The 16,542-nt window shown below is 34.4% G+C and overlaps 1 protein-coding gene across 2 annotated transcripts in view; it reads left to right on the forward strand.

Annotated features, from left to right (window-relative positions):
• Positions 1-16,542, forward strand: part of EDIL3 (EGF like repeats and discoidin domains 3) — a 416,155-nt gene that overhangs the window by 311,828 nt on the left and 87,785 nt on the right. For both annotated transcript variants that reach the window (XM_019462837.2, XM_019462838.2), the window contains one exon: positions 1,989-2,173. In XM_019462837.2, the coding sequence (XP_019318382.1) occupies positions 1,989-2,173 (185 nt within the window). The remainder of the gene's footprint in view (positions 1-1,988; positions 2,174-16,542) is intronic.

The following is a 16,542-nucleotide window of genomic DNA, read 5'->3' on the forward strand; positions in this document are numbered from 1 at the left end:
AAGCATCCCTTTTCCATCTGAGACTTTAAATATTATATCACAAAATGAGAAAAACAACTACCTTCCCTTTCCCCTTGTATCTTTCTGCAAGCCAAGAGTTTTACGTAGATTCTAGTATCAGGGCAGAGTGGCTGTGGGGGAGTTGGTGGTCATAATAAAAAAGTCAGAAATCTGTAATGCAGGCAAGGCATGGTACCCTCAAATGGCCTGAAGACAAATGGCTTGTCATTAAGACTTTGGAACTTTCTAGAATCTTTGAGATTTGTCATGAAATTTTTCTCCTCCAAAACTAATATTTAGAATTTGGAGCTATTTTTATCCTGAGACTTAGGGTCTAGATCTGTTACACCTAAAACCCAACAAGACTTGTGTTAGGCACACAAGTGGCTAATTCTTCATGTGAGTTTTTGCCACGTTTGCATGGGAAAGGCATTTCTTAGAAGGTGGAGGTGAAGGCAAACATGGGGGAGCCTCAAGAAGGAAGTGATCTAGGTTGAGTAGAGCAGAAAGCAATGGGTTGTAGTTAAGAATTATTTATCAATGAGGAGTGCTAAGCCCCCTCTCTTAAAGCCTTAGACTTAAAATGGCCTAGTTTCAGGAAATGCAACCAATCCTGGTCCATTATTTAGTACTCACTGCTGTGCTGATTTGGGGACTTAACATTGTTTCCTGTTGGAATTAGCTTTAGGGAAATAATAAAAACAGCTAACATTTACTGAATGTTAGCTATATGCCTACGGTTTCTAACTACTTTATATTTATTAACTAATTTCTTAGAACACTTTTTGAGGTAGTTTCTATGTTACTACCATTTTACAGATGAAAAAACTAAGGCATAAAGTAGTTAAAGAATAGGTAAAAGGCCATACAGAGAGCAAGTGGGGAAGCAGTAGATTACACGGAGATGGAGGCCTTGATTAGAGAAGTCCTCTTTTTTATCTTGGCTTTCTTGAAGATCAAACTTATGTGTTTCTCGGTCAGAATGTTATAATTATACATATGGAATATTTGCTAGTATGATAAGAGAATCGTGCTTCCTATTATGAGCTTTGTGAATGGAATTTTGTCACAGTTGCAATTCAAGATTGGGAAATGGTGTGTACATTTCCTTGAGAAATTGTGTGTGTGTGTGTGTGTGCACACACACACAATTTCCTAGTAACAGACAAACCCAAATTTTACACCATGTCATACCTGAAGATATATGTGCCAGATCTGAAAATCTTTCAAAAATATCCAAAACTAGAGGTTGTTGAGTATGACCAAAATGTCAGTTTTTATAATAAGACTTGTTCAGGAATGATTTTTGCTAGAATCAGCTTATTTTCTTCTGTTATCTATTACTTTAAATTCTATACTTGCACAGTGCCTGACACATGGTATACATTGAGTAAATATAAGCTTTCTCAACATCCAGAAGAAGCCATGTTGGTGCTATAGGAATCAGTGACAAAGATTAACAGACATTTCTTAGAAAACAAAATACTGTCCAGTTTGTAATATACCTTTGGAGCAGTTTGTGAAAATGACTTTGTACTGAGGGAATTTTCATTTGCAGCATTATGGAAACAAATAAAAGAAAACCAAATATATTTTGTGAGAAAATATTCTTTTTTAAAGGTACAATGAAACTTTTGAAAACACGGGAATAGTCATGAGGCTATCAGTAATGAGACAGGAAAAGGCATTTCAGCCTTGTTTTCATTCTGCAAAATCATCTATCACCGAAAAGCGGTTTGAATTGTCTGTCTTGTTTTCAATTTTTCCAAAATATATTCCGACAAAATAGTCTGAATTGGCTATCTTGTGTTTCGATTTTTTTTCCAGATTTAGTTCTGATTATAGCCTTTTTTTGGATTTAGATGCTTTCTCTTTGGGGAAATGAATAGCATTAAGCTCAATCTTCTCTTGCCTCTGCAAAATGAACGTAGAAAACTTGCAGGGTCATCCATTATTTTTCTCATGGAGACCTTCTCATTTTCTTTCAGGCTGTTCAGAGCCTCTGGGGATGAAATCAGGACACATACAAGACTATCAGATCACCGCCTCCAGCATCTTCAGGACTCTCAACATGGACATGTTCACCTGGGAACCAAGGAAAGCTCGGCTGGACAAACAGGGCAAAGTGAATGCCTGGACCTCTGGCCACAATGACCAGTCGCAATGGTTACAGGTAATATTTTCCAAAAACCATTTCAACCAGCCACTGCTCCTCTTCCTAAGATTTCCTGTTGGTGGCATGAATGTTGGAGTCCTTGCCTTCATTCTAATTTACGTGTGCCTTCCTCTTTGGCTTACCTAAAATTGGTAAAACAGAAATTCCTTAGAAGCCATATTGTGGTGCTCTTTTTGCTGTGATGTTGATTTATAGATGCAGCAGATTGGACCAGATCACAATATGGATAGGTCAATTCAATCGATTATGAGAGCATTTGCATTTTAACTCTCCTCTAGTCTAATGCTTCCTGTCAGTATGGGTTTGAAAGTGTCACAGCAGGATGGCAGACCACCTTGAAATCATGCTATTGACCTGCAGATTGTTCCCACAGAATCATGACTCCTGGCCTATTAACTCTTTACCTGTGGTTGCTAAGCAATGGAGCAATTTGATTACATTCTGATAAGAGAGCTTGCTTATAGCAGGGAAGCATAGATGCTGCAGTCTGTTTATCATTTGCAAATGAAGTGCAGTTATAGTCAGTGCTTTTTAAAAACAGTCTTCTTGAAATGCATTTATCGGGGAGTACTTTTAAGTAGGCATAAATTTGTTAATGTCTTCTGTGGCAAAGAAAAGTAAGACAGCTTAATTCCATAATGAGGTCATTTTATTTCAAAGATAAGAGTTCTATTCTTATTGATTTTTATGCTGTATCCATGAGTTTCAAAACTGTGGTAATTCATTGCATTTTTGAAAATCACAAAAACAATTATAATAGCACCAAATGTCACTCCTCGTGGAACCAGATTTGCCACACCTGAGTCTGTTCTAAGTCATCTGGAATATCCAATAGAATCTTTTCCGTAGAAATAGTCACTTTTCTCTTTATTTCCCTCTAATATTCTATCTGGATATTTATTGATCTGGAACTTTGTTGAGCTCTTTCATTAGCTACTATGTATTAAGGATAATTATGTGTGTTTTTCTCCTTTTAATGCTTTATGAGCTTTTTGAAGGTAGGTGTATGTGTAGACACACAGACACACACACACACACACACACACACACACACACACACACACACTATATTTCCCTTCTCACCATCCCCACTGCCAGCTCCCTGATCTAGGCTATCACCACCTCACCTGGGTTTTGCAGAAGCCTCCTCACCAGAGTTTGGTATCAACTCTCTAAAAATCTCAAATTGTAACCAGTGTGATTTTTTTTTCATAAAATGAGAATATGATTCTCTTACCCTCTTTCTAAAACCCTTCAGTTGCTCCCCATCAGCCTTGGAATAAAGTGCGGATTTCTTAGTATAGCCTGGAAGTCTTCACATGATTTGGTCTCATTTCATCCCTGACCACACTCTTCTAAATTTGTTTCAGTTTCTCAAACCAAATGTTTTCTCTTCCAATTCCTTTATATGTGTCTTCTTCCTAGGGGAAAGTAATGGAAAGAACGTCTCTATCCTTAGAATTCCCTGCCTTGTGTGGCTTATATCTTTCAGCTGCAGTTTGGATGCACTTTCCTCTGTCAAGGCTTTGCTACTACAAGCTCCATCCCATCCCATATCTGGCTTAGGCTCTCTCCTGAATACTGCTGTGTCCTTAGTAATTCTCTCACTGTTCATTATCACACTACATTGGAAATTGGGTTTTCATGTTAGATTGTTTGCTCTAGGAGGGATGCAACAACATTTGTCTTCTTTGACTTTCTCAACTAGTTGTCCAGTACCAAACTGAATACCTGTTACAACACCTGATACCTGACAGGTATTCAACAAATATTTGCTGAATGAATGAATAAATGGATAAGTGAATAGTTCAAAGTATAATTCAATTTATTGATTTGGACCTACACAGCATATAATGTTGGTCCCCAACTGGTAAGATACTCAAATTGTAAAATAATATTTGAAAAAAAAATCTAAAATTTTATGTTAAAGATCTAGTCTTTATAATATAGGAAATAAATTTTCATAATATATGGACTTTAAGACATTTTCAAGTTCTTGAAGAAACCATGGAAAAACTTTCTTCCAATGGCAAATTAAACTGGTTCTTTGTTGCTGTATAATATTTTTAACTGGATTTAGCTAATATTATCTTAAGTCATAATGCCATGTGGAATAGGATAAAATATTTTATACCTCCTAAGTAGCTCAGACAAGCTAGTAGATTCTAGAAATATCCACATGAAAGGATTGCCAATGACAAATTTTTTTAGAAAGATAAAATAAAACATTTTTTTACATGGATCAGGGTGTAATCTTCAATCTGAACCTCAATCCATCACTTTTTTAAGATGGCTTTCCAACTGTCTTCTTAAAGTCACTTGCATGCTGAAATTGATTCATTCTGTTGGTGACAGATTTTCTGTCAATTCAAGGACCACTTCTTCCAGTATATGTGTATTTTTTGTTGTTGTGTCAAAACATATGCAAAAATCTCCAAGGTAAGGTAAATTGACATCTTTTCTTATATTTATTTTTTTCTTTTTTGACGTCACGCAAGGAAATGCTTCAGAATTGTGTCTATTTTTAGTGTTTTCTCCTCAAGAGAATATAATCTGTTCAACTGTACCTTGTTATGCTTGTTAGTGTTTGTTGAAGATGAGATTAACACTTTTATAGATAATGTATAGGGTGATTTTGTTTTTGATTTATTGATATACTCAGTTTTTGTTGAGACTTCTGAATCTATAAGTTTTAGCTGTGATTTTAACCAAGATGCATCAGTTCTGAGAAATAGCTCTTCAAAAGAAAGACCATGTCTGTCATTTAAATTCCCTACTTTCATTATTCATCTTCTGCTAATTGACTTTTTAAGAAATTTATTTTATGCATCAACTATGCATATAACCCTTTAATTATGAGAGCTTTACTTTGGTTTAATAGATTTTTATAAAACCTATTCAGATAATATGGGGAAATACAATTATTGTAAATAAAATCCCAAAAACATCTTTTTGCCCAGTCATTGTGCATTTTAAGGGATTCTTATGTATTCTTTTAAAGAATTCTTATGTATTCAAATATCACTTTAACGTTTTATTCTGATTATTACCCTAAGGTTTCTTCCAGTCTCTCCTAGAAGGTCAAAATCTTAGCAGTTTCTTGAGCAAATATTCTTGTGTTATTTTTTTTAGAAGTGATCGTACCTGATTAATGTCTTTGAGCTACTGTTAATCATGAAATCATTATGCTATTCCTATAAAAACATGGCAAAAATGTGTTAAGTCCACAGGCAGTCTTAAATGAGAGACATTTCTCAGACCTCTGAAAGAAATGTTCTATCACTTTGATGTGTTTGATGTTCTCTAAAACTTTGAGCAAGAAACCCTACAGTGTGTTTTCCAAAAGCCTCTGAAGGTTAAATTATAGTTTCTGTCTTTCAGAAAATCTTACCTACACCTAAATTAAAAGCTTTTAAACCAATCATTACTGACTCATAGTTGGACATTCTTTTTTTGTTTGTTTTGTTTTGAGGTTTATTATTTAGAGTGATAGAGGATGTATGCATGCAGGGGAGAGGCAGAGAGAAAGGGAGAGGCTCTGAGCTGTCAGCCTGATGCAGGGCTTGATCCCACAAACCATGAGTTCATGACCTGAGCCAAAATCAAGTCAGACACTTAACCGACTGATCCACCCAGCTGCCCCAAGTTTTGGACATTCTTCATATGTGGTTGAAGTAGATTTTAATCCCCTTTATAAAAATTAAATGACATTTAACTCACTGAGATCATTTAAGATCAGATGATTACTTTCTATGGTTAGTTTCTAAACAAACGACCCAGAAATTTTGTCATATTTTAAGGTGGATTAAACCAGACAAATGGCAGAACAGAGGAAGCACATAGTAGGTCCCCCAAAATGGATATCTCCCTTTTTTCTTTCTGGTGATTTGTATAATCTCAGGAGAATGTAATCTGAGGCCAGCAATCATAACTAAGAATGAACATATGTATCTATATTCTTTGCCTCTTCTAGAGGGATTTTCCAATAAATCTATGAAATGTAAAGTAATATATTACTAGGTAAGTTGCAAACTGTGAGCAGTGTTAATGAATTATGTACATTTGCATTTGCAAACAAAATATTCACATTTTTACCCAGGTAGAGTCAGATTTTTCAGCTCTATACCTGGGAGTAGTAATAACAATATTAACAGCTTTAAATGAACATTATATCATTTGGCAATATTCTCTGCTGAAGTCATATTCTTACTAGAATGTTTATGTGTCTTTGTGGCCATTTTCAGTGGCTTTTCAACAGATTGAGTAAATTCCCTTCTTATTTATGCTCAGATTATACAAACTGATTAAAATTCAGCATGAAATTGAGAATTTAATAACATTCTAACAGGGGTAGAAGCATTACTGATGATAATTTTATAAATTGTGATGAAATATTTTCATCTAGTATATGCAGCTGTACAAGGAGCACTCTAAAAATTAACTTGGATTGATTAAAAACATTTTTTTAAATAAGACATTCTAAATTCTCTTACAGTGAGTATACCATGTACGAATTCATTGCCTTATTGGTGGTGACTATGGAACTGGATAAGTTACCATCTATAACTGAATCTGCTAAAAAGTTTTTCAGATTTCATAGAGGGTAGCCTAATATAAATGACTATCAGGAAGGAAAATGTCACCAGATCACCTAGGAAATGACCTTTTGGTCTATTTCACAAGACATTTGCTAATTTAAGGTAGTCTGCATAGTATTTCAACCAAATTAGTAGAATTAATAGAGTTGTTAGCCTGCACATTTTAGTGTTGACCTTTGTCAAAATTGCAGCTAACCCTCCACAGCTTTATTTCAATACTAATTTTGTGGAAATATGTCAGGAAGCAATTGAATTTAAGTTTTCAAGTTAAATAAAACTTATTTAATTTAGTCTGTTTCAGATTTTTAAAGGGGTTTTCTAGCCATAAAATGCATCACTTCTTTACAGCCATTAACTTCTCTTGCCCTCTGGACAATTTATTTACAGAAAAGTTGAAGGGAAATTTTCCAAGGACCTGTAGGCCACTGGAAAACATTTGGCAATGTGAAGAAATATTCTGATTTCCATTTCACTATTCCACAATTTCATTTATATTGAGCAATAAGCCCACATAAAGGGTTCAGTTATAAAGCATATCTAAAAGAAATCAAGTAATGGCCCAATTTATGTACTATTGTGAACCAGCTTCCATCCTTCATAACATAACATATCTGGGAGTACATGAAATGAGTCAAAGGATGTCCATATGTGCTTGGAGCATAAATCATTTTTCTTTTTTTTTTTTTTATTTTACAATATCAAAAGGAATCTCTACCCTCCAATTAGAAAAAAAATTGTAATTAGCAAAACAAAATTGAGTAGGATATTGACGTAGCAAACACTTGGAAGGCAAAGAGAAATGCAACCAGAACTGATGAAGTACACTGAGTGCATAGTGTAAAGTCCAAAAATCTGGTTTTGTGGGCTGATAAATCATGTCAGTGTTCTAGAACTCATTTCCTCTTGTTCATCTAAAATGTGGATATTATAGGGATGCCTGGATGTCTCGGTCAGAAGCACATCCAACTCTTGATCTCAGGGTTGTAGATTTGAGCCCCACATTGGAGGTAGAGATTAATTTAAAAAATAATAGAATAAAATGTGGATGTTAGAAAAAAGATACCACCCAGGCAACCTTTCCCTTCTAAAAAGGGAAAGGGACTCTTGGATGACTGAGTATCTTAAATAATGGTTGACCAAGTCCAAAGTAATCAGAAAATTATCAGGACCACGAGCTAATTTCTGACGAAGTTAACAAAAAGACATCATATGATTGACTTAGTGTTGCAGATATAACCATCTACCTTAAAGTTACTCTTTTAAAAAGTTAACTTTGGGGGCACCTGGGTGGCTCAGTAGGTTAAGCATCTGACTCTTGATTTTGGCTTAGGTCATGATCTCATGGTTTGTGGGTTCTCAAGGGTTAGAGCCTCACATGAGACTCCTCGCTGACAGTGGGGAGCCTGGTTGGGATTCTCTCTCCCTCTCTCCCTCTCAGTCCCTCCCCTGTTCACGTGCATGTGTGTGTGCACACACACTCTCTCTCTCTCTCAGAATAAATAAATAAATAAATAAATAAATAAATAAATAAATAAATATATAAACTTCTTAAAAAACTAAAAAGTCAAATTTTATATTACGCATAGTATATTTACTTGATACCTAAAATAGTTCTCCTACCTTTCCACCTGTTCTAAATTTGAGTCATTTCTATGGGTTAGTGTACATCTCTCTATTAACAGCTAAAAGATAAGAATCCCCTAAGACAAAGCAATGAGACATATTAAGCCATTATGAAGCACTAATACACTAGCAATGAATATAGCAAATCATGAAAAATGTACAAAGCAGTAGATTAAGTGCAATGTACAGTTTTGGAAAGCAAGCGTCGATGGTACATAGAAATTGGATGAAGGCTTTGTGGTTTCAGGGGTTATTTTAAATGACTTCATAATTTAGAAATTCACATAAATATTTTTGAAACACCTACTATAGCAAAACACAATGCCAGGTGCAAGGAACTGAAAGATATGTTCAGCACTGTGTCTGCCTGCATGTATGACAACTGACACCCTAATTTTCATGATTCAACATTCCGGAACCAATAAATAAAAATGGGGGAAATTGGATGCTTCAGCTTAGAACTATTTGAGACCTTTGAAAAAGTGAACAGCAGGACTTAGAATTGTGTGTGCATAACAGGCCCATTCATGTTTTTATGATAATAAGGATTAAGTGACTTCTGGTTCCTTTGCGTGCAAATGAATTTTAATTTTTGACATACTCGTTATCTTTTATTAACGAGATATAGTTTTAATGATGGTAACCATCCTCCTCTAAAAATATGAGCTGAAGATATGCCAGTTAGTGAGACTTAGAACCCAGGAATACTGATTCAAGTAAGGTGAGCATTTGTGAGGGCTTACATATAAGATGGGAATCTCCTTTAATTGGTGATCTTGTTTTGCCTTTAAAGGAACCCTCTCAGTGACTAAGTTATGTCTCTTTTCTAATGAGGCCACAGAGTGTCTGAGAGGCTTGCTGAAGATTGCAGGGCCAGTCAGCAATAGAAGAGGAACTTGAAATACACCAGGAAGCTTATGTGCTAATTTTTACTAAATATTTTATAGACTATTCAGTGAGTGAGGTGACTCCTTTTACCAGGGGATATTTGTTGCATCACGATGCCCTTTCAGAGCCCAGTGCTCACCAGCATTGCCGTAGCCACTTATCTTGTCTTGAAGGAGAGATGCTGGTATTTCTGTGGATCTAGCTTGCCTTTTAAATTTGTGGTTCCACATTGTAAAAATTTTATGCCCCTTAACAGTGATCATTAAATACACACACACACACACACACACACACACACACACACTCCCACACACACACAAACACAGGCACACGTTACATATTTTAAAAATGTAATTCTTCAATTTGTTTGGTTTAAGATAAAACTGATTGGAAATAATATGGAAATTCTAGGTTTTCCTACAACTCAATGGCATGTCTGTGTACACAACCTACGGTTTAGAGAATGCTGTGCGTTCAACACTCTTGGTCACAATTAAACTCACCTGGTCCAGTTGCTTTGGTTTATCCTAAAGACCTTTGTAATTTTTCCTCACAGCCAGTGGTGCTATGATGAGTAAGTCATTCAATGTTCATTTACATTTATGATTAAGGTCTCTCATTTATGAAGTATTTATCTGCTAGCTAATGTCAACATAAAATAAATGTATTTATACTAAATATCACATTCATTTTCTCTCTCACTATTGAACTAGCATTTCTGTGGGGAAAACATGCCTCTGTGAAGTGACTTTTACATCTCTAATGTCTTTGTGTCGTGCTACTATTATCGTTTACTGGCGGAGTATGTCTCCTAAAGAGTGTAGGTGCACCTAACCATGCCTGTTCCTGTATTAACCTTTGGTTAGAATCTTCTCTAAAATTTGTTAAGATGTGCATACAGACACATCTGCCCATAGCTTCCAATTAATCACCTTCTGGAATTAGTATGTACTTCTGATAAAAATAGATATGTTTTCAGGCAGTTCTACGAGAATTTAGTTCTCCTGACTACAGACTCAGAGTTTCCAAAAGGTTCTTTCTTCCGCAGTGAGATTATCAACTGATAAAATTAGGATAACATATATCACTCTTTCATCCTAAACATGCAGTCCTCTAAAACAAATTAAGTTTCTTTTCTCCCCAAATGATAAATTTTATGAACATTTCCCAAAGCGTACCCTGCAAAACACTCCTTCCATAAGTTCTTAAAAAAAAAGATTCTGAGCCGAAATATATTTAGTAAAGCCTATATCCTCTTCTCTGTTCTTACTGATTCAGATGCATATTAACATAGGATCCTTAAGAATACAATAAGAAAGAGATTTGTTTTATTTGGAGATTTTTAAACTTATTTGATTACTGAATGCTTTTCAAAAATAACTACCTTAACATCTCTAGGAACCACTATAGAATATATTCTGTACTAATTAAATTGCATTTCTGTTTACAAAGGGCTTTTCTAACAATTTTCACTGTATCCTTATAATAATCCGGGTACATATGATTACTTGTATAAAGAATTTATCTCAAGACATGAAAAAAATATATGAGAGGTTATATGACTTAACCCTATAAATGTCAGAACTTGACCCAAAAATCCAGTTTCTCTATTTTTCATTGAGTGCCATACTTCATGTCTATTTGCATTTGACATCATATAGAATGAAGTCTAACCTTAGCAGCCTTTCTTTCATGATTTTTTTTTCACTACAGCCAAATATATGCAAAATATGTGTATTCGGAAATAAGGTTTCCAATTCACTGCATTCTTCTATTTTTGTGATAGGCCTACTCAATATCACAATTTCATCAATTCTATGTCCATAACTATACAAGCCATGCATTTAAAATTGCCTAAATGAATTCAAAGCATTATTTTCACTTTCTTTTCAGAAAAAAAAAATGTTTCCCATAAGCTAAAGTTAGCCTAGATGTACCTGGAGAATAGTTGACCCGTGTCATGAGTAAAATGGACTCTACATTGGCCACTCAAAGCAAGGAAAGTAACATATGAACATTGTGATTATTAAGAAATATCTCACATGAGCTAAAGAGCTTAGATAGAGAAGTTTGCAACAGTACACAAATATCTAACACTGGTAAAAAAATTTTCCCTCATTTGTTGAAAAGTGTATTTGATAATTTTTTAAAACTCTATTTTCCCCTCACTTAAAGTAACAGAGGATCATCACTGAAACTTATCTTTAAATATACAATCTGTGAAATTCATCCTTCGGCAAATGTTCATACATTTTGGCTTTGCCTTATTTACGTTCACGGAGTAAAGTTCTCTTTCTTCGTTGCAATAAGAGAGGCTTTTATAACTGATGTGCATTCAATTTTAATGTAGAATTCATATCAGAATAGTCCCTGTTTTGTAGTTAAAATGGGACACTAAACATGAGCAATAGACATTCTGTAGCATTCACCACGGCTGAACAATGGGAACTTGGAACTATGGAAGCATCATTATTTTACAAATATGTTCCTTGCAGAATTTCCTCATTTAAGAGGTCAGGTTATAGTCTCTTTGAATAATATAACTGCTGTTGTTCCATAAATCTTCTCTTCTACATGCTCAGTGGCTTTTGATAAAGAAAAATATAAAGGAAACAGGTGTGTGTGTGTGTGTGTGTGTGTGTGTGTGTGTGTGTGTGCATATATGTTCAATAGATAGATTCATTTGCCAATTTGCACTATTTTCTTTATACTGCTAAAAACAGATAAAAAGAATTTCATCTAGGTTAGCCAATAAAAGAGAAAGAAACCAAGAGACATTTACCTGTAATCATTATTAATTAGTATCTACTTATATGAAACCTTATTCTATAGTTTTAAAATAAAAAAATATAATTTTATAGATTGCATTCAAAATTGTACTAATTATCATTGTAGAATTATATAAAATTATTATTACCATTTTCTATGCAACATAATTAGCAAAACAAAATATGGTCAAGAGGGCTTAAAGAAAATAAAGTAAAAGCAAGAGTAATTAAATAACTATTTTTCTAGTTAAACTCTGAGTCACCTTTCTCCCCTCTCCCAAAATCCTACCACCTATATGAGGGCTTTGTTTCTTTCCTGAGAAGCACTTAGTTTTAATCCCCAAAGAAATAAGATTTGATGGCCCTTCATGAGTACCACAGTACCCATCTCTTCTGTTAGGTATATGCCTGATAATGTAGAAGATGCTGTATAGACAAAATAATGGGAAATAGGGGAAATTCTAAAAATAAACAGCTTTAAAGCCCTTAAAGGGAAAAAGCATACCACCTGCTGCTTTGTACCTTCTTGAAGGTTGGTATCAAAGTCATTTTCTCAAAGCGTGGTTTGAAGACCTACATCAAAATCAGTTGACATGGGCTGGCTGAAAATGCAGATTACCAAATCCCATCCACAGAGCTTCTGATGTTATTAGATCTGGATTAGGCATAGAAAATGTGTATTTTGGAATATATATATTCTGGGATTCTTTCACAAAGTAAAGTCTGAGAGGAAAAGAAATGGCAATTTATGGCTTGACTGACAAACATTTTTAGCTAGGGGCAATCGTTTTAATGGAACTTGCTTAGTTACTTTGAATTGAAAATGACTTGAGTATGAATCTTTTTTTTATTTTTTTTTAATCTTTATTTTTTGAGAAAGAGAGAGAGAGACAGAGTGTGAGTGAGGGAGGAATAGAAAGACAGGGAGACACAAAATCCGGAGCAGGCTCCAGGCTCTGAGCTGTCAGCACAAGCCTGGTACAGGGCTCAAACTCACAAACCGTGAGATCATGACCTGAGCCAAAGTAGGATGCTTAACCGACTGAGCCACCCAGGAACCCCAGATATGAATCTAATTGCAGTTTAGGATTAGATGTATCCTGATAGGATACTTCAAATTAAGGAAATGTCGTGGTACCAGTATGCAGAATCAAAAAATTCAGGCTTATATTGATCTGACTTTTATTAAATGAATGAGTCCAACAACAAGTCTTTAGTTTCTCCTAACTACATAGTAAATAATGTACATAAAGATGCATACATAGAACCTTATCTAAAATCTAAAAAAGGGGAGCCTGTATTGGGTTTTGTGTCTCCAGTGTTCTCTTGTTATGAGCCATATATATATTATATATGTGTGCCCACTCCACATATATATATATATATAATATATATATTATAAATATATATATTTAGTATTAAACCATATATGTGTTTTTATATTATATATAATGTATATAAATTATATAAATATACATAAATATTATAAATATATATATTTAGTATTAAACCATATATATGTTTAGTATTAAGGCTCTAGTATATGGACTTATGGAAGTTGAATTATCAAGGATTTTAATAATTAGTCCTTCAATATTCCTAATAATGACCATGAGATACTCCCAGTTTCTAAAGTACCACTTGCAGAGAGTGAAATATTTCGGTGAAGATGGAATATTAAGTTTTACTGTTTTTGTCTCATGGAGAGGCTTTGTTGAAAGTAGATGTTTGATGCATGTTGAAAGTCTGTTGAATAATATTTTCAAAAATTGTCAATGTATGTGCAGTTTATAGGTAATTTTAAACTAACTGATATATTTGGCAAAAAAAAATAGTATTTCACAACTGTTAGAGTGATAGACTCTATATAGCAAAACTGGGTTCAAACTCCTTCTCTGCCACTAATTCGTTGTGTGACTCTGACTCTACCTGTTAGTATTGCAATACTCTCATTTTCTAAACAGGAATAATAGTGTCTATTTTATAGGATTGTGTTAACATAGGTAAAGTGCTTAACATAATCATGATAAAAATATTATTTATTATTATGTTATTAATGAGAATAATCCAGTAACCAGTGAAAATGTGTACATTGTCTTCTTTTGTTTAAATTTACCAAACAAAATACTCAATGCTTAGTTAAGAATTCCAGGTACATGATGAAGAGCTTTTTGGTATAAGGGGGTTGCAAGTATTGCATTGGACATACTGATACATGCACACACCAAAATGTTATCTGAACTTCAAATTTAACTAGACATCTTGCAACTTTTTGATGAATCCAGCAACCCTATTTTTACCCCATCATATTTGATTTCTTTATCCTGGTATCTCTTCTTGAACTAAGTTATGATGCTGATATAGTGATGATTTAATCAATAGATAATGGTTTTAATAGATTGCTCATCTGTAATTGTTTTGCTCTGTGCTTCTATTCCAGATGAATAGACATTGCAGAGCCAATAGTTTATGTGCAATAGAGCACATAAACGTGCTTAAATTGACCTCCGCCTCAATATTACAAATCCCTATTTTGTTCTGGGATTAAAAACAACAACAACAACAGCTATATTCTGGTTCTTTTGTGCTTCATGGATTTCTGGGGACAAGAAGAACCCTTTGGGCTTCACACATGCTACCAGGTTATACACTCTGGAAGTCAGTCTCTCTAACTATCTAGGACCTCACTATAATATTTCCCATCATGAGAATTGATCCAAGTTGCCAGGAATGTCCCTGAGTGACTCTTAATGACATTTGGGATATTGTGTCTATAGTGTGTAGAAATTGCCACTAGATGGCATTTAAGACCCTCAAAGTTTTTTGGCTCCATGAATTCATATTATAAAAATACACAGTTTTTATGACCTAAACTCAACTTTTGATCCCTTACATACTAGATGTATGACACTGGGAATTGTATTTTCCCCCTGAGCCTCAGTTTTATTCATTTGGGAAATTTAGTAAATGCCACTCCACAGAGCTGTTGGAAGATCAAATGCCATCACGTATATAAAACATTCTACACGGTGCCTGGAATGGGATAAGTGCCCCATTTGAGCAGTCTTTCCTGCCTCCTCCTCAGCATTTTAAAACAGAAACTCTAGAAATTAGCAGTACTGGAGGTAATTTTGACCCCACATCCTCTGGCTGTATTATATTTAATCAAAAGACAAAAGTAAATGAGGAAATAGGCTACTTTGTATCCCACTTTTTAATCAGCTTACTTCATATATTCCAAAAGTCGCCTAGATTTCTGGATTTTTCCATAATTGTTCTACTTAACTATCTGAATAAGTAGAGTGTTCATTGCTTTTATCTGTCTATCTCTCCTTCTTCTGGGAAGTCATTTCCTTTGGGGAGCTTCCAGTCTAACTAGGTATTATAATAGAAGCTACCATTCCACCCCACAAGCTGAATTCCTCAGAGAAGAGTCCAGAACTTCCTTGTAAATGGGTTTAAAGAGGCATCTTGTTGGAATTGTCCAGGAAAGGTGGAGGCAGAAATAGAAGACATTTCCTTAAGCTTCACTTGCAAATCAAGCAAGACAAAATGATTATTTAGATTGTATTGTGGAGAGATGAAGGAAAAACCAAATATTTACAATCACCTTGGAGCAGCAAGTCCTGGGAGCCACCACTCTGCCCTCAGATATGAAATTGGAAAACAGGCTGGCCCCTTCCTGCCACATGAAGAAAGCTACTCTAAAAGCATGAAGTGAAGAAGAAAATCCCAACCCACTTTGCTCTTTCTTGAGCTCACTATTCATATTAATGGATAATAATTATTTTTGGCATCTGCCAGGCCATACTAACCAATAAGAAGTGGAGAGTGCCAAATATTTAAGAAAAATTCATGATGTAAAAGTTCTTATGTTTTAGAAAAGCCTATTTACTGATTGTTTTGGGATTGGTTTTGTTTGTTTGGTTCTAGAAGTGTACGGAAACAATGACAGAAGGACAGTATTCTGCCTATTATTCAGGTCTTGGTGGGAAAACTCAACAGAAAAATAGAGGACTCGAAAAATTCTATCTATAAATAATATCACAAATTAAAATGCTAATCAGATTTAAATATAGAAAGTATAGAATCTCTTTAGGAAGTTTTATTCTTTGAGTTTTTTTAATATACTAAAATCTGTTTATATAGAGCATAAATATATTCATTTCCAAGGTGTTTTTTAATGGATCAAATAAATGCAAAACATATTAGAGAAATCTATCTTAGTCCTTACTATTGCCTTTATAGTTTTGAAAAATTTACCTACTTTCAATATGTCCAAAATAAATTAGAAGTAACAGCTATTTCCTAGTAAAAGTCAAATAAACCAGACTTATTATTTTTCTACCACTTTACCCAATGCATATAGAAACAGAAAGAAAATGGGCAAATGAACAAAAGTATTAAACTGGCCAATTAATGCTAATTAGGAGACAGCTGTATCCAAGACCTTCAAGTTTCACTCATCGGAACCCCATACTTGTTAGGA

Source organism: Panthera pardus, unplaced genomic scaffold (genome assembly GCF_024362965.1).
Source record: "Panthera pardus isolate Hobbes unplaced genomic scaffold, ASM2436296v1 HiC_scaffold_2, whole genome shotgun sequence".
NCBI classification, from domain to species: domain Eukaryota; kingdom Metazoa; phylum Chordata; class Mammalia; order Carnivora; family Felidae; genus Panthera; species Panthera pardus.